Raw genomic sequence first — 25,282 nt, 5'->3', positions numbered from 1 at the left:
ATTGAAAACACGTATACACAGTTTCCATAATGATGAGGCACCACAATAGGATTTGAACAGTTACAGTATATTTAAACACAGAATGTCACGACTTACGAATGTACACACCTGGTTTCCATTCCCATAATTCTATATTTCCTTATTTAACCCGCTGGTTCCCCCATGGTTTTGTGCGTGTTTAATCGTTGTAAGTTGGTCTGTATTTGTGAACTTGATTGTTTTCCTTGTTGGAATATTTGTTGTTTTGAGTAAAGTTAGGTGAATTACTCATCTCTGTGTCCTGCACCTGACTCCGCCTTACCTGCTACACCTAGACGCCTTACACATCATAACATTTTTTGTTGTGCTTTATGTTATTAAGATAAGGGCCAACTGTGCAATAACAACAATAAAGGATAAAAGGAACAAGTAGGCAGAGGTTTTCAGTGTAACACATACAGTACCAGTCAAAGGTTTGGACACACCTACTCATTCAAGAGTTTTTCTTTATTTTTGCTATTTTCTACATTGTAGAATAATAGCGAAGACATCCAAACTATGAATTAACACATATGGAATCATGTAGTAACCAAAAAAGTGTTAAACAAATCTAAATATATTTTATATTTGATTCTTCAATGTAGCCACCCTTTGCCTTGATGACAGCTTTGCACACTATTGGCATTCTCTCAACCAGCTTCATGAGCTGGTTGTCACCTGGAATGCTTTTCCAACAGTCTTGAAGGAGTTCCTACATATGCTAAGCACTTGATGGCTGCTTTTACTTCACTTTGCGGTCCAACTCATACCAAACCATCTCAATTGGGTTGAGGTTGGGTGATTGTGGAGGCCAGGTCATCTGATGCAGAACTCCTTCACTCTCCTTCTTGGTCAAATAGCCCTTACACAGCCTGGAGGTGTGTTTTGGGTCATTGTCCTGTTGAAAAACAAATGATAGTCCCACTAAGTGCGAACCAGATGGGATGGCGTATGGCTGCAGAATTATGTGGTAGCAATACTGGTTAAATGTGCCTTGAATTCTAAATAAATCACAGAGTGGCACCAGCAAAGCACCCCCACACCATCACACCTCCTCCTCCATGCTTCACGGTGGGAACCACACACGCAGAGATCATCCATTCACCTACTCTGCGTCTCACCAAAACATGGGATTGGAACCAAATTTTTTTAATTTGGACTCATCAGACCAAAGGACAGATTTCCACCGGTCTAATGTCCATTGCTCGTGTTTCTTGGCCCAAACAAGTCTCTTCTTATTATTTGTGTCCTTTAGTAGTGATTTCTTTGCAGCAATTCAACCATGAAGGCCTGATTCATGCAGTCTCCTCTGAAGAGTTGACGTTGAGATGTGTCGGTTACTTGAACTCTGAAGCATTTAATTATAAATATTATTATAGTCAACTAGTATACCATTTGTATGATTTATGGACAAATTACAGCATCATATTTGGTGTCTTATTCATATGATATTAGGTTGTCCTAAATATTCCTAAAATTTTTTAAATAAAATGACTTGATAATTTAATCCGAAAGCATTTCAGTAAAGAGAATTTGGGGTAAAATAAAATAAAAAATTCTGGCAAAAATGTCAAATGTATTGAAAATAAGACACTTTCCAAAAAACTAGACATCTTAATCCTCTGAATGATAGTTGATTTTGCAGATGCATCATGGTTTTGTAACTCAGTTTTCTACATACATTTTAAAACTGGTTTCATGAAAATGACCCATTTGAGATGCCATATAAAAATTGTGAATCCTATGCAACTCAAGTTATTGTGCAAAAGCAACGGTCAACATTACGAGAAGTTCTGAAAGGAACTTTCAAGAACATTGTGATTCAAATTTCTTGACATCACAGCTCATCACAGTAGTTCATAGTTCAGTTCAAGGGTCCTGTCTAATAGTAGTCAGGAAAACGCACAGCTCATAGTCAAGGAAGTCAACTTTAACTCAGGTCAACAGTCCATTAGGAATGAATGCTACATTTAATTGAACACACGTAGGTAGGTACTGTTGCAAAGGAGGCTGCTGAGGGGAGGACAGCTCATAATAATGTCTGGAACAGAAAACACATGGGAACCATTTGATACCATTCCACTACCGCCATTGCCACGAGCCCATCCCCCCAATTAAGGTGCTACCAACCTCCTGTGTACTGTAGGTAGGTAGCAGAGGAGGCTGGTGAGAGGAGCTATAGGAGGACAGGCTCATTGTATTGGCTGGAATGGATTAATGGAACAGAGTCAAACATGTGGTTTCCATATGTTTTTTATTTTAACTAGGAAAGTCAGTTAAGAAAATAGTATTATTTACAATGACAGCCTACCGGGGAACAGTGGGTTAACTGCCTTTTTCATGGGCAGAACGACAGATTTTGACCTTGTCAGCTCAGGGATTCAATCCAGCAACCTTTCGGTTACTGGCCCAACATTCTAAAAAATCAACAAAAAAAAATCAAATTTTATTTGTTACATACACATGGTTAACCACTAGGCTACCTGCCGCCCCTGTTTGATGTGGTTGATACTGTTCCATTTATTATATTCGAGCCATTACAATGAGCCAGTCATCCTATAGCTCCTTCCACTAGCGTCCTCTGGTAGGTAGGTACTGTAAGTAGGTAGGTATAGTTGTAGTGACAACAAGTTATCTGGAAAAACTAGACATAGTTATTTATAAAATGTATAATTTCAAAAAATAATTCACTTGCAGAGGTCTTTGGTGGTGATCTGGTAAATTGTTCTACAATGTGTACTGTAGAATAAAATATGATTGTTAGAGTGATCAAAAGACATGATTAGTGTGTCTATAGCAACAGTTCTGGATCCCAAAGCTATTCAATCACATGACCATCATTTGTCCATCCCAGTTTTTTATAGCCTATAGACAGGCCCTGTGGGAGGGATCGTGAGCTGGACTGCCCTATCATCTTTTAAAACAAAGTCAAAGTGTCCTCTCATTGGTGGATGGGACTGTCAGTCAGTCTCGTCCTGCGAGCCAACAAAGAAGCAGATCTGTCGTGGGGAGGGGCTGGGCATGAGGGGGCTGGTGGGGCGGCGGGAAGAGGGGGCGGTGGGGATGTTCCAGTATTGGCTTTGGAGGTCAAGAGCAGAGAGAGCGAACCCGGAGAGATGACTGTTTCTCTCCCTGGGTCTGTCACTGTCCAGGGGTAGGGGCAGACTCATGCAATTCCTCAGGGAACCATCACTGCAAAAATAAAAACACACAAGGCCATTAGACTTTATTCATACTGTATGACATACATCCAAATCTACAAGTAGACTCCATCCATCCATAATATAACCCAGTAGTAGAAACTCCATGTCTCTCACCTGGTTATGTCTGCTGGTGCTCCTCTCCGGGTCTGTCTGTACATGCTCCCAGCCACATCCCCAGCCACCCCAGCTAGCCAACGCATATCTGCAGGCACCTCTGGGATCCACTCCACAAACCTGGAGTACAGGAGAGGGACAAGAAGAGTCAATGTACTGTGATGTAGCACCAAGTGTGTGTGTGTGTGGGGGGGTCCTCAACAATTCCTGTGGTGGATTGACTTGCCAACTAGGTGGAGTCCCTGTGCAGCACATTCAAATTTATTGCGTTTAGTAGGAAACCTGTTTGTATTCCTAGTTCGTTTGCGTTCACAGTGTTATTTGGTTGCTGTGGTGGGCTAATGACTACTTTAAAGACTACTTTGTTGTCAGTGGTTGCTGTCAGGGCTAGTTTGAAGGTATCGGCTGCTGTATGCTAAAGGCTAATTATGCTAAAGGATAGTTATGCTAAATAATATTTCTGGGCTTTTTAAAAGCTGATTTGTTTGCATTACTGTTGTCATTGGTTGCTGTTTGAGCTACTGTGACTGCATTGAGTTCATTGAGGGCTTGTTAGTTTGTGGTAGGTAGTACTAGTAGTGGTATAGGATGTAGACTTACCTCTTGCCCACTGAGTAGGCTGATACCACAGGTAGTGTGCAGGGCAGGAGCATGTAGGAGGCCACTCTGACCGGCAGCATCTCAGACACATGAGCATACAGACCAGGCTTCTGCTGGCACGCTTCACAAAACACTACAGTCATAGAGACAAAATATGTCACACTTCGCTGACACGGGCACAGCCTCAGATGACTTTCAGATACACACAACAACCACACGTCACTGACAAGAGCATGATAACAACACAATGTTAATGTCAGTGTTGTAACTAGATAACAACAGTTTCTAATAGCTTTGAGCAGAAAACATCTGAGTCTAGGTTAACCTCCCATCTACCTTTTTTGATTTGGGTTGGCAGGTTGTCAACAATCTGCTCGTCCAGCCACCAGTGCCGCTTCCTCAGGAGGCGGAGCCGGCGGAGCATCCAGTCCTTAGTGGTTTCCGTGGCGATGGGCTTGCAGCAGCAGGTGTGTGTGGCTTCTGATAGGCTGGGGCCGGCAGTCGGACACTCCAGCTTCAGCAGATCTGACATCATAAACAATACATTCATCATCTTTGTAACACAGCATAAAAACATTACCCCATAAATAAGTGCAGGTTAACTCCATACTTCATGTTAAACCCTGTACATCATTGATGCCCACTGCATGTACTGTATATCACATTAGCTTATGATCTTAGCACAGCCCACTACTGCTGTCAAAGGCAACATAGTCATACTCACGGTTCTCCTCAAGAAAGCGAAGGGCGTCCTTGTAGCCACTCTGACATATCTCTGCCATGACCTGTCAAAGAAAACACAAAGATCATACCTATTGAGGTAAGGGATCATATGCAAGAGGTAGATTGAATAAATATAAGACATACTCCTAATCATATCACAGGATCATTAGGACTCAGCTGTACCCACCCAAACACGATACAGAGCATGATCTCACATTATGTGATTAGTTATAACTATCACTACCGCTGACTGATTAGCAATCATGTTATCGCTGACAGTTAACAACCGTGTTAAACAAGTACAGCTGTTTACAACCACATAAAACAGAGGGGAATGACTAATATCAGCCGGAACCCTCCTGTGCAACAGTGTTTGACTAGGGGTTAAAGGTCAACGTGGCAGAGTTCTTTCTGTTCTTTGGCTACTCCTTATTCTGTGTTACTACAACAACAAAGCAACAGGGAGAGAGGTATCTGGACAGATAACTTCACAGTGGCACGACATACAGTATGTGTGATTTTAGTCAGGGTAGGTTGAACACTATTACACGTGAGGGAAAAGGTAGGGTGGAGTCTTCTATGTGTGTGTGTCTGTGAATGTCATGTGTAAACAATATGTCAACGGTGGCAGAGTGAAGTGAAACACACACTTCCTTTTCTAAGTAGGGCCTCTGCACATGGCTTTGTCGGTGGGATTTGGCATAATCCCAAAATTCCAGTTACAACATTCCAGGCACACATGAAGGGAAAAGACGGTGGCAGATCTTGGCAAAAACTGAACCAAGAGACAAAGACCAACCTCAAAGAGGGCAAAGTTCACCTGATGCTAAAAGTTGACTCCCATGTTATTATCCAGACAGTGAAGAAGTATGTGCAATACAGGAAATGTAATTCAACAAGAATAGAAGCCAATAACGTCCTGCCAGTATTGATCACAGTGTTAGGGAGGAACAGGGGAGGGCAAAGTTCAGATAGGAAGTATGGTGGGGGGGGGGGGGGGGCGGTAAGGATAGGAGTCCAAAGAGGAGACAAGGTAAGGGGTGAAATGGGGGAGTTGGGGTTATATAATCAGGGAATAGGACAGTGGAAGGTCAGGGGCCCAGTCTCCCATACCAGACTACTACGCTCTCCTACAGAAATGTATAGAATGTTTAGACTATTTCAAGGGTACCTATATAAGGATTTCATAACACACAACCCATACATAAGGCTTCTATTTACAAGTAGTCATAAACAACCCATCTGATGAATTGGACTAAGGAGCATCCTGATCCTCCATCCTACCTTTGGGAATAGGTCCGACATAAGGACTACAAACCTCTTCCCAGGGCCATGCATAACGCATTGGTAAGCAGTCATAGCGGTATACCTACCTTAGGTTCTGGGGGAAACAGGGCTTTGCTGAGGCGGTACATATTGTCCAGGTTCATCTGGATGGAGGTGTTGGTGAAGCGCAGCTCGTGGAAGTTGAAGGAGGTGTCCCGGGGACAGATGTCGCTCTCGCCGGAGAACGGAGAGATGCTGATGGTGTTCTTCAGCTCCGACTGAGGAAGGTTGTCACTGATTCCCCCATCCACGTAACGCTACAGAGAGAAGAGGGGGAGACAGGGAGGAGGAAGAGAGCGAGAAAGTGAGAATAATTGCCGAATAACAAGCCGTATTTGTTTGACTATTTCCAGGACCACAGCCTTTACATAACAACACCCCAGGCATACTGTAGTCCGGACGTCTCAGGGCTGACATAGATGACTGTTCTAAATCTATATTTATATATTATAAATATTTGTTGTTGACTTCCTCTGCCTATCTTCTGCTAAAAAATATGTAACTTACAACCCAACTTGGTTATCACTGAAATCTAATGATACGATACAACACATTCACGGAAACATTCCCCTCTTGAGGGCATATTAGGCATGTCAGATTTCCCCTTAGCCAGCTTCTCCACACTGCCAACTCATGACCAAACAATCTCACATTACTATTCGGAGAATTAATCAATTTTTACACCAGTCTCATGTAATTATCCGATGCAGCTCCATTCCAAGTTCAGATGCTACCCTCTAACATTTCAACACGAATAAATCGTTTTCCAGTGTCAAACGCTGAGAACATCTGAGGGGAAAAAGGATAGCAGTGCCAGTTCCAAAGCATGATCAAGACTCAACTTGGCAGTGAGTTTAGCAAAGAGAGTTCAGGGCTGAGGACAAAGAATGCACTATATTTCCTTGTTCAGAGTGTCAAAGCCAACTGTTACGAGTCCAGTGATGAAATCTAGTTTAAATGAAACTTCATCACTTTCACAAGAAACTTAAATAAATAGTATGCACATTATTCTGAAAAAGTACATGCTCCGTCAACTGGCAGATAGTTCAACTTCATGCCCTCAGATATGCTGTTTATAAGTCATTTATGACTGTTCTATATATTTGTCATTATAGACCTAGTATAGGGCATATACAGTGCCTTGCGAAAGTATTCGGCCCCCTTGAACTTTGCGACCTTTTGCCACATTTCAGGCTTCAAACATAAAGATATAAAACTGTATTTTTTTGTGAAGAATCAACAACAAGTGGGACACAATCATGAAGTGGAACGACATTTATTGGATATTTCAAACTTTTTTAACAAATCAAAAACTGAAAAATTGGGCGTGCAAAATTATTCAGCCCCCTTAAGTTAATACTTTGTAGCGCCACCTTTTGCTGCGATTACAGCTGTAAGTCGCTTGGTGTATGTCTCTATCAGTTTTGCACATCGAGAGACTGACATTTTTTCCCATTCCTCCTTGCAAAACAGCTCGAGCTCAGTGAGGTTGGATGGAAAGCATTTGTGAACAGCAGTTTTCAGTTCTTTCCACAGATTCTCGATTGGATTCAGGTCTGGACTTTGACTTGGCCATTCTAACACCTGGATATGTTTATTTTTGAACCATTCCATTGTAGATTTTGCTTTATGTTTTGGATCATTGTCTTGTTGGAAGACAAATATCCGTCCCAGTCTCAGGTCTTTTGCAGACTCCATCAGGTTTTCTTCCAGAATGGTCCTGTATTTGGCTACATCCATCTTCCCATCAATTTTAACCATCTTCCCTGGCCCTGCTTAAGCAAAGCAGGCCCAAACCATGATGCTGCCACCACCATGTTTGACAGTGGGGATGGTGTGTTCAGCTGTGTTGCTTTTACGCCAAACAACGTTTTGCATTGTTGCCAAAAAGTTAAATTTTGGTTTCATCTGACCAGAGCACCTTCTTCCACATGTTTGGTGTGTCTCCCAGGTGGCTTGTGGCAAACTTTAAACAACACTTTTTATGGATATCTTTAAGAAATGGCTTTCTTCTTGCCACTCTTCCATAAAGGCCAGATTTGTGCAATATACGACTGATTGTTGTCCTATGGACAGAGTCTCCCACCTCAGCTGTAGTTCTGCAGTTCATCCAGAGTGATCATGGGCCTCTTGGCTGCATCTCTGATCAGTCTTCTCCTTGTATGAGCTGAAAGTTTAGAGGGACGGCCAGGTCTTGGTAGATTTGCAGTGGTCTGATACTCCTTCCATTTCAATATTATCGCTTGCACAGTGCTCCTTGGGATGTTTAAAGCTTGGGAAATTTATTTGTATCCAAATCCGGCTTTAAACTTCTTCACAACAGTATCTCGGACCTGCCTGGTGTGTTCCTTGTTCTTCATGATGCTCTCTGCGCTTTTGACGGACCTCTGAGACTATCACAGTGCAGGTGCATTTATACGGAGACTTGATTACACACAGGTGGATTGTATTTATCATCATTAGTCATTTAGGTCAACATTGGATCATTCAGAGATCCTCACTGAACTTCTGGAGAGTTTGCTGCACTGAAAGTAAAGGGGCTGAATAATTTTGCACGCCCAATTTTTCAGTTTTTGATTTGTTAAAACAGTTTGAAACATCCAATAAATGTCGTTCCACTTCATGATTGTGTCCCACTTGTTGTTGATTCTTCACAAAAAAATACAGTTTTATATCTTTATGTTTGAAACCTGAAATGTGGCAAAAGGTCGCAAAGTTCAAGGGGGCCGAATACTTTCGCAAGGCACTGTATCTATATAGAGAGATGGGGCATACATCTATATAGAGACATGGTGTCACACCCTGATCTGTTTCACCTGTCTTTGTGCTTTACTACACCCCCCCAGGTGTCGCCCATCTTCCCCATTATCCCTTGTGTATTTACACCTGTGTTCTCTGTTTGTCTGTTGCCAGTTTGTTTTGTTCGTAGAACCTACCAGTGTTTTTCCCCTCGCTCCTGTCTTGTCTTAGTCTTGTCTTCCTGTTTTCTAGTTTTTTCCCGGCTTTGCCCCTTCTGCCTGTCCCGACCCTGAGCCTGTCTGCCGTCCTGTACCTTTGTCGCACTACTCTGGTTTATCGACTTCTGCCTGCCCTGACCCTGAGCCTGCCTGCCATCCTGTAACTTTGTCCCACTACTCTGGTTTATCGACTTCTGCCTGCCCTGACCCTGAGTCTGCCTGCCATCCTGTACCTTTGCCCCACAACTCTGGATGACCAAGCTCTGCCTGACCTGACCTGACTCTGAGCCTGCCTGCCATCCTGTACCTTTGCCCCTGTTCTTGTAATAAACATTGTAACTTCGACACAGTCTGCATCTGGGTCTTACCTTAAAACATGATAAATGGAGCATACATCTACATAGAGAGATGGGACATAAATATAAATCCAGAGATGGGACAGAACGTGTCTCCTTCCTGAGCGGTATGACGGCTGCGTGGTCCCATGGTGTTTATACTTGCGTACTATGTTTGTACAGATGAACGTGGTACCTTCAGGCTTTTGGAAATTGCTCCCAAGGATGAACCAGACTTGTGGAGGTCTACATTTTTTTTCAAAGGCAAGGATATTGCTGCCAGTAAGATTGCACCTAAATCAACCATTTATCGGATCATCAAGAACTTCAAGGAGAGCGGTTCAATTGTTGTGAAGAAGGCTTCAGGGCGCCCAAGAAAGTCCAGCAAGCGACAGGACCGTCTCCTAAAGTTGATTCAGCTGCGGGGTCAGGGCCCCCCAACAAGTACAGAGCTTTCTCAGGAATGGCAGCAGGCAGGTGTGAGTGCATCTGCACACACAGTGAGGCTGTCACGCCCTGACCTTAGTTATCTTTATTATTTGGTTAGGTCAGGGTGTGACAAGGGTGGTTTGTTTAGTTTTTGTATTGTGTAGGGGGTTTTGTATGTCTAGGGGTTTTCTAGTCTAGGTGTTTATATGTCTATGGTTGCCTAGATTGGTTCTCAATCAGAGGCAGCTGTTTATCATTGTCTCTGATTGGGAACCATATTTAGGTAGCCATATTCCTTGGTTATTTTGTGGGTTGTTATTCTATGTTTAGTTGCCTGTTCTGCACTAGCCATATAGCTTCACGGTATGTTTGGTTGTTTTGTATAGTTTTGTTCAGTGTTCTCTCTTTCATTAAAGAGTTATGTACGCTTACCAAGCTGCGCCTTGGTCTCATCAATATGACGAACGTGACAGAGGCAAAGACTTTTGGAGGATGACCTGGTGTCAAGAAGGGCAGCAAAGAAGCCACTTCTCTCCAGGAAAAACATCAGGGATAGACTTATATTCTGCAAAAGGTACAGGAATTGGACTGCTGAGGACTGGGGTAAAGTCCTTTTCTCTGATGAATCCCCTTTACGATTGTTTGGGGCATCCAGAAAAAAGCAGAAAAAAGAAAAAATTTGACATTTATGAAATGCTTGTAATTATACTTCAGAATTCCATAGTAACATCTGACAAAAATATCTAAAGACACTGAAGCGGCAAACTTTGTGAAAATGTATATTTGTGTCATTCTTGTCACGGACGTTGTCGTGGAAATGACCGGACCAAGGTGCAGCATGGTGAGCATACATTTTCCTTTATTTATGTAAATGTCGCCAACAAAACAAGAAACAAACAACGACCGTGAAGCTTACTAGGGCTATACTGCCACTAACAAAGATAACTACCCACAAAATAAAGGAAAAAAGGCTGCCTAAGTATGATTCCCAATCAGAGACAACGATAGACAGCTGTCCATGATTGAGAACCATACCCGGCCAAAACATAGAAACAGAAAACATAAAAATAAAGAAACGAGAATGCCCACCCTAGTCACACCCTGGCCTAACCAAAATAGATAATAAAAGCCACTCAATTCTCAAAACATTTGGCCATGACTGTAGATGTCCTATCCGACTTGTCAAAACTGCAGTTTTGTTAACAAGAAATGTGTGGAGTGGTTGAAAAAATAGTTTTAATGACTCCAATCTAGGTGTATGTAAACTTCCGACATCAACTGTACATCTATATAGATAGATGGGTCATATATATACAGTGCCTTGCGAAAGTATTCGGCCCCCTTGAACTTTGCGACCTTTTGCCACATTTCAGGCTTCAAACATAAAGATATAAAACTGTATTTTTTTGTGAAGAATCAACAACAAGTGGGACACAATCATGAAGTGGAACGACATTTATTGGATATTTCAAACTTTTTTAACAAATCAAAAACTGAAAAATTGGGCGTGCAAAATTATTCAGCCCCTTTACTTTCAGTGCAGCAAACTCTCTCCAGAAGTTCAGTGAGGATCTCTGAATGATCCAATGTTGACCTAAATGACTAATGATGATAAATACAATCCACCTGTGTGTAATCAAGTCTCTGTATAAATGCACCTGCACTGTGATAGTCTCAGAGGTCCGTTAAAAGCGCAGAGAGCATCATGAAGAACAAGGAACACACCAGGCAGGTCCGAGATACTGTTGTGAAGAAGTTTAAAGCCGGATTTGGATACAAAAAGATTTCCCAAGCTTTAAACATCCCAAGGAGCACTGTGCAAGCGATAATATTGAAATGGAAGGAGTATCAGACCACTGCAAATCTACCAAGACCTGGCCGTCCCTCTAAACTTTCAGCTCATACAAGGAGAAGACTGATCAGAGATGCAGCCAAGAGGCCCATGATCACTCTGGATGAACTGCAGAGATCTACAGCTGAGGTGGGAGACTCTGTCCATAGGACAACAATCAGTCGTATATTGCACAAATCTGGCCTTTATGGAAGAGTGGCAAGAAGAAAGCCATTTCTTAAAGATATCCATAAAAAGTGTTGTTTAAAGTTTGCCACAAGCCGCCTGGGAGACACACCAAACATGGAAGAAGGTGCTCTGGTCAGATGAAACCAAAATTGAACTTTTTGGCAACAATGCAAAACGTTATGTTTGGCGTAAAAGCAACACAGCTGAACACACCATCCCCACTGTCAAACATGGTGGTGGCAGCATCATGGTTTGGGCCTGCTTTTCTTCAGCAGGGACAGGGAAGATGGTTAAAATTGATGGGAAGATGGATGGAGCCAAATACAGGACCATTCTGGAAGAAAACCTGATGGAGTCTGCAAAAGACCTGAGACAGGGACGGAGATTTGTCTTCCAACAAGACAATGATCCAAAACATAAAGCAAAATCTACAATGGAATGGTTCAAAAATAAACATATCCAGGTGTTAGAATGGCCAAGTCAAAGTCCAGACCTGAATCCAATCGAGAATCTGTGGAAAGAACTGACAACTGCTATTCACAAATGCTCTCCATCCAACCTCACTGAGCTCGAGCTGTTTTGCAAGGAGGAATGGGAAAAAAATTCAGTCTCTCGATGTGCAAAACTGATAGAGACATACCCCAAGCGACTTACAGCTGTAATCGCAGCAAAAGGTGGCGCTACAAAGTATTAACTTAAGGGGGCTGAATAATTTTGCACGCCCAATTTTTCAGTTTTTGATTTGTTAAAAAAGTTTGAAATATCCAATAAATGTCGTTCCACTTCATGATTGTGTCCCACTTGTTGTTGATTCTTCACAAAAAAATACAGTTTTATATCTTTATGTTTGAAGCCTGAAATGTGGCAAAAGGTCGCAAAGTTCAAGGGGGCCGAATACTTTCGCAAGGCACTGTATATATATATATACACTGCTCAAAAAATTAAAGGGAACACTAAAATAACACATCCTAGATCTGAATGAATGAAATATTCTTATTAAATACTTTTTTCTTTACATAGTTGAATGTGCTGACAACAAAATCCCACAAAAATTATCAATGGAAATCAAATGTATCAACCCATGGAGGTCTGGATTTGGAGTCACACTCTAAATTAAAGTGGAAAACCACACTACAGGCTGATCCAACTTTGATGTAATGTCCTTAAAACAAGTCAAAATGAGGCTCAGTAGTGTGTGTGGCCTCCACGTGCCTGTATGACCTCCCTACAATGCCTGGGCATGCTCCTAATGAGATGGCGGATGGTCTCCTGAGGGATCTCCTCCCAGACCTGGACTAAAGCATCCGCCAACTCCTGGACAGTCTGTGGTGCAACATGGTGTTGGTGGATGGAGCGAGACATGATGTCCCAGATGTGCTCAATTGGATTCAGGTCTGGGGAACGGGAGGGCAAGTCCATAGCATCAATGCCTTCCTCTTGCAGAAACTGCTGACACACTCCAGCCACATGAGGTCTAGCATTGTCTTGCATTAGGAGGAACCCAGGGCCAACCGCACCAGCATATGGTCTCACAAGGGGTCTGAGGATCTCATCTCGGTACCTAATGGCAGTCAGGCTACCTCTGGCGAGCACATGGAGGGCTGTGCGGCCCCCCAAAGAAATGCCACCCCACACCATGACTGACCCACCGCCAAACCGGTCATGCTGGAGGATGTTGCAGGCAGCAGAACGTTCTCCACGGCGTCTCCAGACTCTGTCACGTCTGTCACATGTGCTCAGTGTGAACCTGCTTCTGTGAAGAGCACAGGGCGCCAGTGGCGAATTTGCCAATCTTGGTGTTCTCTGGCAAATGCCAAACGTCCTGCACGGTGTTGGGCTGTAAGCACAACCCCCACCTGTGGAAGTCGGGCCCTCATACCACCCTCATGGAGTCTGTTTCTGACCGTTTGAGCAGACACATGCACATTTGTGGCCTGCTGGAGGTCATTTTGCAGGGCTCTGGCAGTGCTCCTCCTTGCACAAAGGCGGAGGTACCGGTCCTGCTGCTGGGTTGTTGCCCTCCTACGGCCTCCTCCACGTCTCCTGATGTACTGGTCTGTCTCCTGGTAGCGCCTCCATGCTCTGGACACTACGCTGACAGACACAACAAACCTTCTTGCCACAGCTCGCATTGATGTGCCATCCTGGATGAGCTGCACTACCTGAGCCACTTGTGTGGGTTGTAGACTCTGTCTCATGCTACCACTAGAGTGAAAGCACCGCCAGCATTCAAAAGTGACCAAAACATCAGCCAGGAAGCATAGGAACTGAGAAGTGGTCTGTGGTCACCACCTGCAGAACCACTCCTTTATTGGGGGTGTCTTGCTAATTGCCTATAATTTCCACCTGTTGTCTATTCCATTTGCACAACAGCATGTGAAATGTATTGTCAATCAGTGTTGATTCCTAAGTGGACAGTTTGATTTGAGCAGTGTATATAGATAGATAGATAGATAGATAGATAGATAGATAGATAGATAGATAGATAGATAGATAGAGAGAGACGACTGGGCGGGGGTGGAGGAGGTTAAACAGGATATCTAAATAGCTATCTGTGAGCCTGACACACCCGACAATGGGACACACTAACTATAGCCTATATTTATTGAACAATCTAGTGTGTTCCGCCTGTGTTCTATGGATGTATAATTTGGCACTGAGCAAGAGACATGCCCAGATAGAGGCTATATGCCCTCAATGATAACAAGAGCAGATAGCAGTGAAATATACTAGAGAATAAGTGGCAAAAATAGATCATTGTTACATGGTAGTTGATGTTTTGGAGGACTGTGCTCCTATGTCCTAGTGACTCAGTCTAGAATGGAGCCACCCTGGACTTCCTGGTCCCAATCTGCTGAGGCCAGAAACCAGTCTGGAAGTATATAATACACCACTGGTCTGCCAAGAGAAATGGTTCACGGGCTGATTAGCTCCTAGAGTAAGGTAGACTGACACATGAACAAGTACCGGAGTGTATGCACAGACCGACAGACAGACATACACACAAACAGAAAAACACAACATTACGCTACACTTGAACCTAGCCACCTTATGACTATGACCTGAGCAATAAAGGCATTAGAGACGAGACCATAATAAACCCAGTCTAACATCTGCTGCTTTTTCTTAGAAAACAAGGAAACAGTGCTAAAAGAAACGTAAGAAAGCAGTTGAGGCATTAGGGCCTTGGGCACTTACCACTCCTTGGAAGGATGGAGGGATCAGGCCACAGTATATGGGGATGAAACAGCTACACAGCAGTGCCTGTAGACACATCAGAGAGAGAGAGATGTTACACAGTCCAACCCAGTTTAAATTACATACAACTCATGTAAACAGTCAATGGCAAGGCCAGTAGGTGAAAGGTCAAATATGTATGGGATATGTCTGGGATATGGAAAAACTCAAGTGCTCAGGGGTGTTCAGGGCCCATATTCACAATGCGTTTTACAGTATGAGTACTGATCTGCGATCAGGTGCCACCTCCTTATCCAACTGATCCTAGATCAGTACTCGTACTCGGATATGTTTTGTGAATAGCAGCCCAGGTGGGTTGAGTGGGGACACTCACCTGGATGAGCTCCTCCTTGGACTTGAACTCGGACACAATGACGTTTTGTCCATCAGACACGCGAGTGAGTGACACACACAGCCTCCCGGAGGCGAGTGTGTGCGCGTCGGCGGGCAGGTCACGCTCCAGGCCCGACCTGATGACCTTGACCAGGTTGAAGGAGGGGTGGAGGGGACCCAGGTTACGCTTCCGGGCCTCCTTGACTGTCTCGATCACATCCTCACAGCACTTAGCTAGAGGAGGGGAGAGACGGAGAGACAGTGTGTTAGTTGTGTTTGGGCCTTCCATTGGGAGGGATTGGATGTTTTCTATTCAAAGGAAGATTGATTCTCAAGGGAACTAAACAGTGATCTGTAGCTCACAAAAAAAACTTTCTCCACTGGTTTAACGTATTTACTGCTCTGCACCTGTACTGAGCTAGTTATGTGTGTTCATCTTGTCTACACTTGGATGGAATGGATCTAAAGACTGTTATACACACAGACAGAATTCCAGTAAAGAAAATCAAGTGATTACAAAAACACTGAGGTAGTCTTATCTGGCTGAAATAAGGATGTTCCTCGTACTTTCAGTGGAACACATTGGAGTCACTGAGTGACAGTGAAACTCTGAGGTCATGAAACTCTCAGGTCATGAACGGTAACCTATATCTTCCTTCTGCCAATTTTCACAACAATCCAGTACTTTCTTTTGACTCTTAATGATGCCTTTATTGACTGTTCACTCAATTGTTATCCCTCTATTACTATTTCAATCTCTCACCCTCTTTAACTCTCTCTCTCTCGCTCTCATTTAGATAGGACACAACTGGGACACTTACTAAGTTCCCCAGTCTTTTGTCTCTTCACTATAAGGTTATTGGGTTTAAAAGACAGTGAAAGAGACATGGTATCACACCGAGACTCAGCTAAGAGTCACGTTCTATGTCAAGCTGGGGCATGTTTGCTCTTAATCATGATTGTGTTTTCCCTCAGTCAGCGAGATCTATCAGTACCATTGGGAGGCCTCTGATCTAGAGGACCAATAGGTCAATAGTCCTATAACTGACCCAGATGACATTTATCAATGGTGTGACATGATCAATGAGTGGAAGGCTACCATATTTAAACACAGGCAGCCATTTTGGCTCTAACCATGTAATTATGTAATTCTTAATAATTAGTAGTTTATTACATGAAAATAATTACATGCCATTTAGCAGATGATTTTATCCAAAGAGATGTACAGTCATGTGTGAATACATTTTGTGTCTGTGTGGACCCGGGAATTGAACCCACTACCCTGGCGTTAAAAGCGCCATGTTCTACACTAAGCTACAAAGGAGCCCCAGTATAACCACCTATCTATTACATAAGAGCAAAGTTTTAAGCATTGCTGAAATAATTTCCCCCGTGTATCAAGGCCACAAGTGATTATTCTTTAAAGGTAATTTAGTTGCTAATCTAAAATTGCGACTTTTGCGTAAAAGTCACCATCCAGGCATTCATTCCACTGATGACAGGGTGCGATGAACTCAAGGGGCCAGTGTAGGGTATTGGATGCTCACCTATGGATGCCTGGCTGGCGAGCACCGAGGCGGTTAGGGCACCGGCCGAAGCCCCGTAAATCTTGGTGGCACCTTTGATGAGGTAGGGCGCTTGTTCCAACAGGCAGCTGGCCACTCCAATGTGATAGATCCCCAGGAACCCGCAGCCGGCGAACGATAGATTCCATTCCTTCGTTAGGTCGAACATCCCGGGTGGACAGTCCTTGGAGAGAACCTAGACGTTTGGGTAAATGCGCTTGTAATAATGACTCCCAAATGTTACCCTTGGAGTCTATGACAAGTTCCCTTCATTACTGAATGTCAACAACAGTTCCGAAAGAGGACGGCTCAAACTAGCGCACACTACTCAGTCTACTCCTCTCGTGTAACGTACAAAGAGACAGTTATGTATTGAGAATCGCGGGAGGGCTGACTTGCCATAAACTTCCCGGTTCTAGAACAGGGCAAGTCTGGCCAATCCGCATAAGGAGGCTGAGCCTTATTTTAGGTGGAGCCACGCCCCCACATTCTGCATCGGTAACACATGAGAGCGATGCAATCCATTCATGTCTATTCTATTCTAATATATTATATTCAAATCTATATTCGTTTCACCTGCCTGCTTTACTGTGACAAGTCGAACTTTATTATTAACCGATTTGAGCCTATAGGCTAACATCCAGAGCATTCCATAGGCTCATGATACCATTCACGTATATTTAAAAACATAATCTGTTGATTTGATCTTCCAAGAACAAGAGGCCTACCTGCATCATATTGAATGCTTCGCGTACGCTTGAAGGCGTTCCTCTTCCGGCTACAGAGACTAGTGAGCACGCGCATACCCCGCCACAGCGAACTGGTGCTGAAGCTGAAGAGGAGGCGCTTGCATTACATGATCGCATACAATTCCATCACGTTGCAACGACGTGATTGGCTGAAGCCTGAAGGCCAAGGAGTACTTCGCTCACGCACTATCACGTCCTAGCCAAGCCATACTCAAGAGGAAACAAATTATCGCTCTCAAAACAAATCTAATTATAACCGTTGAATTGATTACAAAGATATTTTCGTTTGGTGCCCGTTTTGAGGATGGCCGAGAGCGGAGGATGGCCGAGAGGAGGCAGACACGCCAAGCAGAGCAAATACTTCAAGTTTGATGGAGTGCGCCTCCCACCCTTCTGCAGAGGAAAGATGGAGGAGATCGCCAACTTCTCCCTCAGAAGTAGCGAATTATGGATTGTCATGTATCCCAAGTCAGGTTAACAATATTGACATGTGTTGATGCTATGCAATATGTTAGTGCAGTACCCTCACTACCCTGAGATGCAGCATGCTGTAGGCTTGAGAATGCAGGGTCTTAGGTGTATCAGTGGAGGCTCCTTGGAGGAGGGAGGGGAGGACCATCCTACTCAGTGAATGTAATAAAAATAAAAATAGAGAACAATTAAAAAGTTATCCTTTTTAGATAAAACTATACAACAAATATTGATATCACCACATAAACTGATTAAAACACACTGTTTTGCAATGGTCAGTAGCCTCAACAGCACTCTCTGGGGTAGCACCATGGTGTAGCCGGAGAACAGATATTTTCCACACTCCTCTGGGTCCATTGACTTCCATACAAAATCTAGGAGGCTCATGGTTCTCATCAACCTTCCATAGATTTACACATTCATTTTGACAACTTCTGGAGGACGTCCTCCAACCTATCAGAACTCTTGCAACATGAACTGATATATTGTCCACCCAATCAAAGGATCAGAGAATTAATCTAGTATAGAAAGCTTAATCTAAAGCTAGCTAGCACTGCAGTGCATAAAATATGGTGAGTAGTTGACTCAAAGAGAGAGAAAGACAATAATTGAACAGTTTTATACAGAAGCAGCAGAGAGAGAGCTACAATGCATTGCTTTGTCATTATGGGGTATTGTGTGGAGATTGATGAGGATTTTTTATTTTATTTAATCCATTTTTAGAACAAGGCTGTAACGTAACAAAATTTTGAAAAAGACAAGGGGTCTGATTATATTCCGAAGTATAGCTTACAGCTAATTAGCTAGCTAATGCAGCTAGCTAATTTAGCCTACTCAAATACCCGGCTCAAACAGAGAGGAATGCTATTTATGCTAGCTAGCTGGCTAAGGCTATCCAACACTGGAACTCTTCCAAGTCAAGGTAAGCTTTCGGTTTTACTTATTTATTACCATCGGGTCCCGACGGTGTAACTGCTAAACTGCTTGCTGTACACTGTACTGCGTGATTTTAACTGGTTAACAAACGTTTTAGTTCTAGTAGCTATGTTAACTATGACATTAGCTAATATGGTGACAATGATGTAGGCTGTGTGTAATGGTTAGCGGTTATGGTACTGTATGAAGGTTTGGCTTGGACAGGTTTTTGGTCACAGACAGCTGTTGTGTTCTGCACTGAACTCTATGAGCAAAGGGAAAAGGTGAGAGGAGGAGAGCACATAGATGCGAGAAGGAAATATACAACGAGCAAAGTGATGATGCTGTTCGTATGTGGCTGCTATGAAAGTGAATTGTGTGTGATCAGTGGTGTATTAACTCGGCCGAGTCTGTTGAAAAAAGTTTCTTAAATGAAACAAATGGAACGAAACGGGGATAAACCTACTTGAATTTGTCCAATAGAAACTCTTGCTTGCAACTGTTTGATTACACTGTGGATCAGCTTGATGCAAGCAAGAGTGTGCAAGGCGGTATTCAATGTGACACTGTCTATCATCTTAATTACTCCAACTTGTACCTTGGCCTGTGCACCTACGTTACAAACTTTCATTTGTAGGCTAGGCTGTAGGAACCTCATGAAGGGTATAGGAGAAAGTAGAGTAGTAGCCTAAACCTATCGATGTTACATTGAGGTTGTTGAATTGAATATGAATGACTGTCCTCCCTAATCTTAAACAGCTACGACCGCCACTCGTGTAGGTCTATAGTTGCTTTAGAAAGACAATGTCCCGTGGCAGCAGCTCAGGTTGATGTTATTTTGATCTTTCCTTGAAGACAACTAATAGAAAGGCTTCAGAATGGCCAGTGAAATATGTGAAACATATTTGGTGGACAAAAATAACTAGCCTGTCATTGCACAGTATTTGCATATTTCCCAGTGATCTTTGCCCAAACTTAACTTTTCAGTGAGGTTTGTTGTGTGAACCCTACAAAAATGCTGGCACAATGGCAGTGTTGAACTGCCAAGCCTGACTCTTTTCTCTGTAAGTGTGCCTTAAAAACTTATTGGTGACAGGGGGGCAGTATTGAGTAGCTTGGATGAATAAGGTGCCCAGAGTAAACTGCCTGCTACTCTATTATTGGATAGAAAACACTCTGAAGTTTCTAAAACTGTTTGAATGATGTCTGTGAGTATAACAGAACTCATATGGCAGGTGAAAACCTGAGAAAAATCCAACCAGGAAGTGGGAAATCTGAGGCTTGTAGTTTTTCTTAACTCAGTCCCTATTGTAGATAGATACAGTGGGATATTGGTTATGTTGCACTTCCTAAGGCTTCCACTAGATGTCAACAAACGTTAGAACTTTGTTTGAGGATTCTACTGTGAAGTGGGACAGAATGAGAGAGGAATGAGCCAGGTGTCTGGCAGATTGCCACAGGCTCTGAGGCGCGGTGACGAGAGAGTTAGCTCTCGTTCCATTGAATTTCTACAGACATAGGAATTCTCCTTTTGGATTTGTTTACCAAACGCCCTAACAAAAGAAGCTATTTGAACATAAATGATGGACATTATCAAACAAAACAAACATTTATTGTGGAACTGCGATTCCTGGGAGTGCATTTTGATGATCATCAAAGGTAAGTGAATATTTATAATGCTATTTCTGACTAATGTCGACCACCCAATATGGCAGATATATTTTTGCTGCTTTGTTGTCTGAATGCTGTACTCAGATTATTGCATGGTTTGCTTTTTCCGTAAAGTAAAAAAAAAAAATCTGACACAGCGGTTTCATTAAGGAGAAGTATATCTCTAATTCCATGTATAACAGTTGTATTTTCATCAACATTTATAATGAGTATTTCTGTAAATAGATGTGGCTCTCTGCACAACCACTGCATGTTTTAGAACTACTGAACGTAACGTAATTATCAAACAAAACAAACATTTATTGTGGAACTGCGATTCCTGGGAGTGCATTCTGATGAAGATCATCAAAGGTAATTGAATATTTATTGTGTTATTTCTGACTAATGTCGACCACCCAATATGGCGGATATCTTTTTGCTGCTTTGTTGTCTGAACGCTGTACTCAGATTATTGCATGGTTTGCTTTTAACGTAAAGTTTTTTAAAAAATCTGACACAGCGATTTCATTAAAGGTCCACTGTGTAGTTTTTGTATGACCTGACCAATTTCAGATAGGTGGGGGAAGAAGGTTCTTCTCATCACTCCTATCAATGCCAACTAACAGGTACATGGGGGGAGGGCTTGGAATTGAGGTTGGTTTAGGAGTTGGGTCTTGTAATACTGTGTTCGTAACCAAGTGGGAGGTTGGAATTTACCAGTTGTGAAGTCGTAAATACCAGATTTATTTAAGTGCTTGAACGCTGATTGGCTAAAGGCCAACAAGCTGCATAAACTATGAAAGAAAAGTACAGCAATCATGCTTGTAACCAAATTATAGTGTTCAAAACCACATTAATAGATTGATTTTTATAAATAATGTTTTGATGTTACATGTAGCCCTTTACACTCATATACAGAGCTGTGAAGGACAGAGCCTGGGGTCTGACATCATGTATAGCATGTTACTGTTCAGTCACAATGTTCCAATTTTGCCGTTTATCAGTGCCCAAATCAGCCGTTTTCAACCTGTATACAATTACTGTTGATGTTTACACAATCCAAAAACGGTCCATTATAAATCGCAATCTGGGTCAGGTGGGCATCCTTTGAAAGCCTGTTCGATTGTCAACATGACTAGCTAAGTTAAATACAATATTACAGTGTTAGGCTTTCCCAAAGCAAATCAGTGAAACTAATTCTGGTGCGCATGGATAGGAGTCATGAGTCATTAAGAGGCGTGTGCCGCGGCATATTTTCTTCACAGTAGACAAACACAGGCTCATTGTGTTCAGAATAACATGACGTGACACAATGTCATCTTGTCAACATAGTCAAACATAGTGATCATAAACGTTGGCGTGTTTTATGATATAGAATTGTGAAGTGCACATTTGACTTGTTTGGTTTGCTTGTATGACAATTAAAGCAGCATTTATTATAATCCTCAACGTCTCATCTTTCAAAATACAAGGAGTCCTCTTAACTTACAGCATTTCCCTCAGTCAGACAACAAAAGATTTGCAAAAGTTGCCCAATTAGCAGGAGGGACGGGGGCAAATTCGCATGAGGTGCTCAAGTTCAGAATGGCTGCCAGTCAAAACCCATACAGATTTTGACTGACAGTCAGTAATTGTGTGCTGGTGAGGATGCAGGGTTGTGTTCCAAGCAAAACAACTACAAAAGTGTGCTTTCTCTAGTTCCTCGATGACACAGCTAGGAGCTCAAAAAAAGCACCTCAGAGTTTAAGACTCTTTGAGTCATGAAAGCGCTTTGAAATGACTTAAATGTGCACACTTTGGAGAGGTGTGTGGTTAGTTGTCTGACTGGATACACCAGTTAGTCTTCTCACTCAAACCCTTGTCATGTGTTTGTCTTATGTTGCATCTACACCACATTTTTCCAGGAATATTCTTATCGGGTCACTGAATGTATACAGAGTATAACATGTCATCATCAAGAAATGCAGCGTAAATGCACATAAAATCAACAGTTTAAGTGTTTCCAATGACATCAGTGTGCATTGTGTGATTTTAACCAATTATGAGTAGGTATTGCCTACTAATTGGTTATCTTCCTCTTTTTTTTAACTACAAAACATAGAAACATGCAATTTTCATGTTGATGTTGGGGTGATGCTGGAGATAATGCAGCACATTTTTTTTTAAATGTCTCTTTTAAACACTGTACAGGAAATATGTATTCTTTTGCATTTGATGTGATATGAAAGTAGAATGCTTTGTGATTGTAGACCCTTATCGCAATTGAGATTGTTGGGGGTGGTGCTGGAGATGATAGATATAATAGATATAGATATTTCCCTTTAACACAGTTGCAGCCAACAGTACTTCTCAGTTTCAACAATTTTCTGCCGTCCATCCGTTTCACACGTCATTCAAAGACGCTTCCGTAAACAAGCCGTAAACATGGAAATAGAGCCGTGTGGTGGTAAGAAGGAAGTGGTGGTCTGGAAGGGAGATACAAAAAGGAAACATTAAGAGCACGTTAACATAAAGGTGCTCGAAATGATAAAGTAGGGCCAGGTGACTAAAGGAAATGGACATATAGCGTCGATAAACTTAGGAGCCTGCCAGGACTAAATATAACTAGAACAGAGCATTAGCATAATCGTTAGCATAAACGGAGGGGCATAGATATATTACATAAATAACACTTACATCTACACGACTATATAATAATATAAAGGCACTTACATCATCATATCATGCACGTAGGATTGATATGCTGCTTATATGGGGAAACAGGAGAGACAAATGCAGAGGGGAGGTGATTAGGGAGTGGGAACAGGTATGGAGGGAAAGGGCTTGACATGTTTTGACAGTTGGAGTCCTGTAGGGGTGCACCCCGCATTTAACCTAACCCCTCAACGACTACTCATTTACATTTTAGTCATTTAACAGACGCTCTTATCAATAGTGATTAGGGTTAAATGCCTTGCTCAAGGGTACAGACAGATTTTCCACCTAGTCATCTCAGGGATTCAAACCAGTGACCTTTCAGTTACTGGCCCAACGCTCCTAACCGCTAGGCTACGGCTAAAACATTAAATTCGAAAAATATTGTGATATGACATTTAAGCTATATCACCCTACACACAACGCATCTCTTTAATAATAAAACAATAATGCTTGGGTTTTATATAGCATTCATCATGGAACCAAATATGATGTTATTAGACTCTGTATTGTAAGCTTTGTACATCTTGTCCCCACTGCAAGCTCAAAACATGATGTCCCTAAAGCCAGTATTAGACATGGTTATGGCAGACAGGCATTCGTTTTGCGGGACATGATGTGGCCTGTCATTACTTCATAAGCCTCGATCACATGAAGCCAATTCTAGTGAAGCTAACTGTTGGATTATCTTGAAATTCCTATTTTATTTGATTGTGGTCAGTGCCACTGGGCTCTGTTTTGTGACTTGGTTTCCAGAAAGACATCATAACTACTGAGAGACATGATTGTTAATTGTAATGTGTTGGATGCATGGATTCTGTGGGACTTGCTGATTCTATGGGATTTAATGTGGTGTGTCATTGCCTCTGGATCTTATATGCCCAATGATGGGTAACCAGGCTGTCTAGTATCTGATCTCTACTTCACAGAAACAGTGTTTGTTTCCCTTTAAGAGAGGGTTCATGGAAGCCAACTACATAATTTGGGGTGTGAGGTTGGCATAGCTGTGAAATCTCTTGTCCTAGGCTACTGTAGGGCAAGTCTCTGTCACAGACAGTGGGAGACGCTAAAAGCTGACAAGTTGCACATTGAGAAAGACCAGATTTGGAAAGAGAAATATAGTTTGGTAAATGTTTGCCTGACATAGCACTATACTGGTTTAGTTTGGGCTGTGAATATTTCCCTCATTGGTGTCATATTCCATTTTAACTAATGACTAACCGTTTAACTAATGACTAACCACTAATGACTAACCATCCGCGACGCATATAAGGCCCTGCCCCGCTCTCCTTTCAGAAAAGCTGACCACGACTCCATTTTGTTGATCCCTGCCTACAGACAGAAACTAAAACAAGAAGCTCCCGCGCTGAGGTCTGTTCAACGCTGGTCCGACCAATCTGATTCCACACTTCAAGACTGCTTCCATCATGTGGACTGGGATATGTTTCGTATTGCGTCAGACAACAACATTGACGAATACGCTGATTCGGTGAGCGAGTTCATTAGAACGTGCGTTGAAGATGTCGTTCCCATAGCAACGATTAAAACATTCCCAAACCAGAAACCGTGGATTGATGGCAGCATTCGAGTGAAACTGAAAGCGCTAACCACTGCTTTTAATCAGGGCAAGGTGACCGGAAACATGACCGAATACAAACAGTGTAACTATTCCCTCCGCAAGGCAATCAAACAAGCTAAGCGTCAGTATAGAGACAAAGTAGAATCTCAATTCAACAGCTCAGACACAAGAGGTATGTGGCAGGGTCTACAGTCAATCACGGATTACAAAAAGAAAACCAGCCCCCTCAGGGACCAGGATGTCTTGCTCCCAGGCAGACTAAATAACTTTTTTGCCCGCTTTGAGGACTATACAGTGCCACTGACACGGCCCGCAACTAAAACATGCGGACTCTCCTTCACTGCAGCGACGTGAGGAAAACATT

The 25,282-nt window shown here is 42.6% G+C and overlaps 1 protein-coding gene across 1 annotated transcript; it reads right to left on the bottom strand.

Annotated features, from left to right (window-relative positions):
- Positions 1–453: 453 nt before the first annotated feature.
- On the bottom strand, positions 454–17,683 carry LOC110490314 (patatin-like phospholipase domain-containing protein 2). Its single transcript, XM_021563628.3, has 10 exons — positions 17,589–17,683; positions 16,843–17,056; positions 15,297–15,529; positions 14,924–14,989; positions 6,032–6,241; positions 4,660–4,720; positions 4,272–4,460; positions 3,936–4,068; positions 3,336–3,455; positions 454–3,210 (listed from the first exon to the last, which is right to left on the bottom strand). Exons 1-10 carry the CDS (start codon positions 17,595–17,597, stop codon positions 2,979–2,981), a joined length of 1,467 nt encoding a protein of 488 aa, XP_021419303.1. The 5' UTR covers positions 17,598–17,683; the 3' UTR covers positions 454–2,978.
- Between the last annotated feature and the right edge of the window lie 7,599 nt (positions 17,684–25,282).

This window comes from Oncorhynchus mykiss, chromosome 15, assembly GCF_057628025.1.
Source record: "Oncorhynchus mykiss isolate SJ-2025 chromosome 15, ASM5762802v1, whole genome shotgun sequence".
Taxonomy (NCBI): Eukaryota; Metazoa; Chordata; class Actinopteri; order Salmoniformes; family Salmonidae; genus Oncorhynchus; species Oncorhynchus mykiss.
The sequence above is the reverse complement of the archived record's forward strand: the minus strand, read 5'-3'. Positions and strand labels throughout refer to the sequence as shown.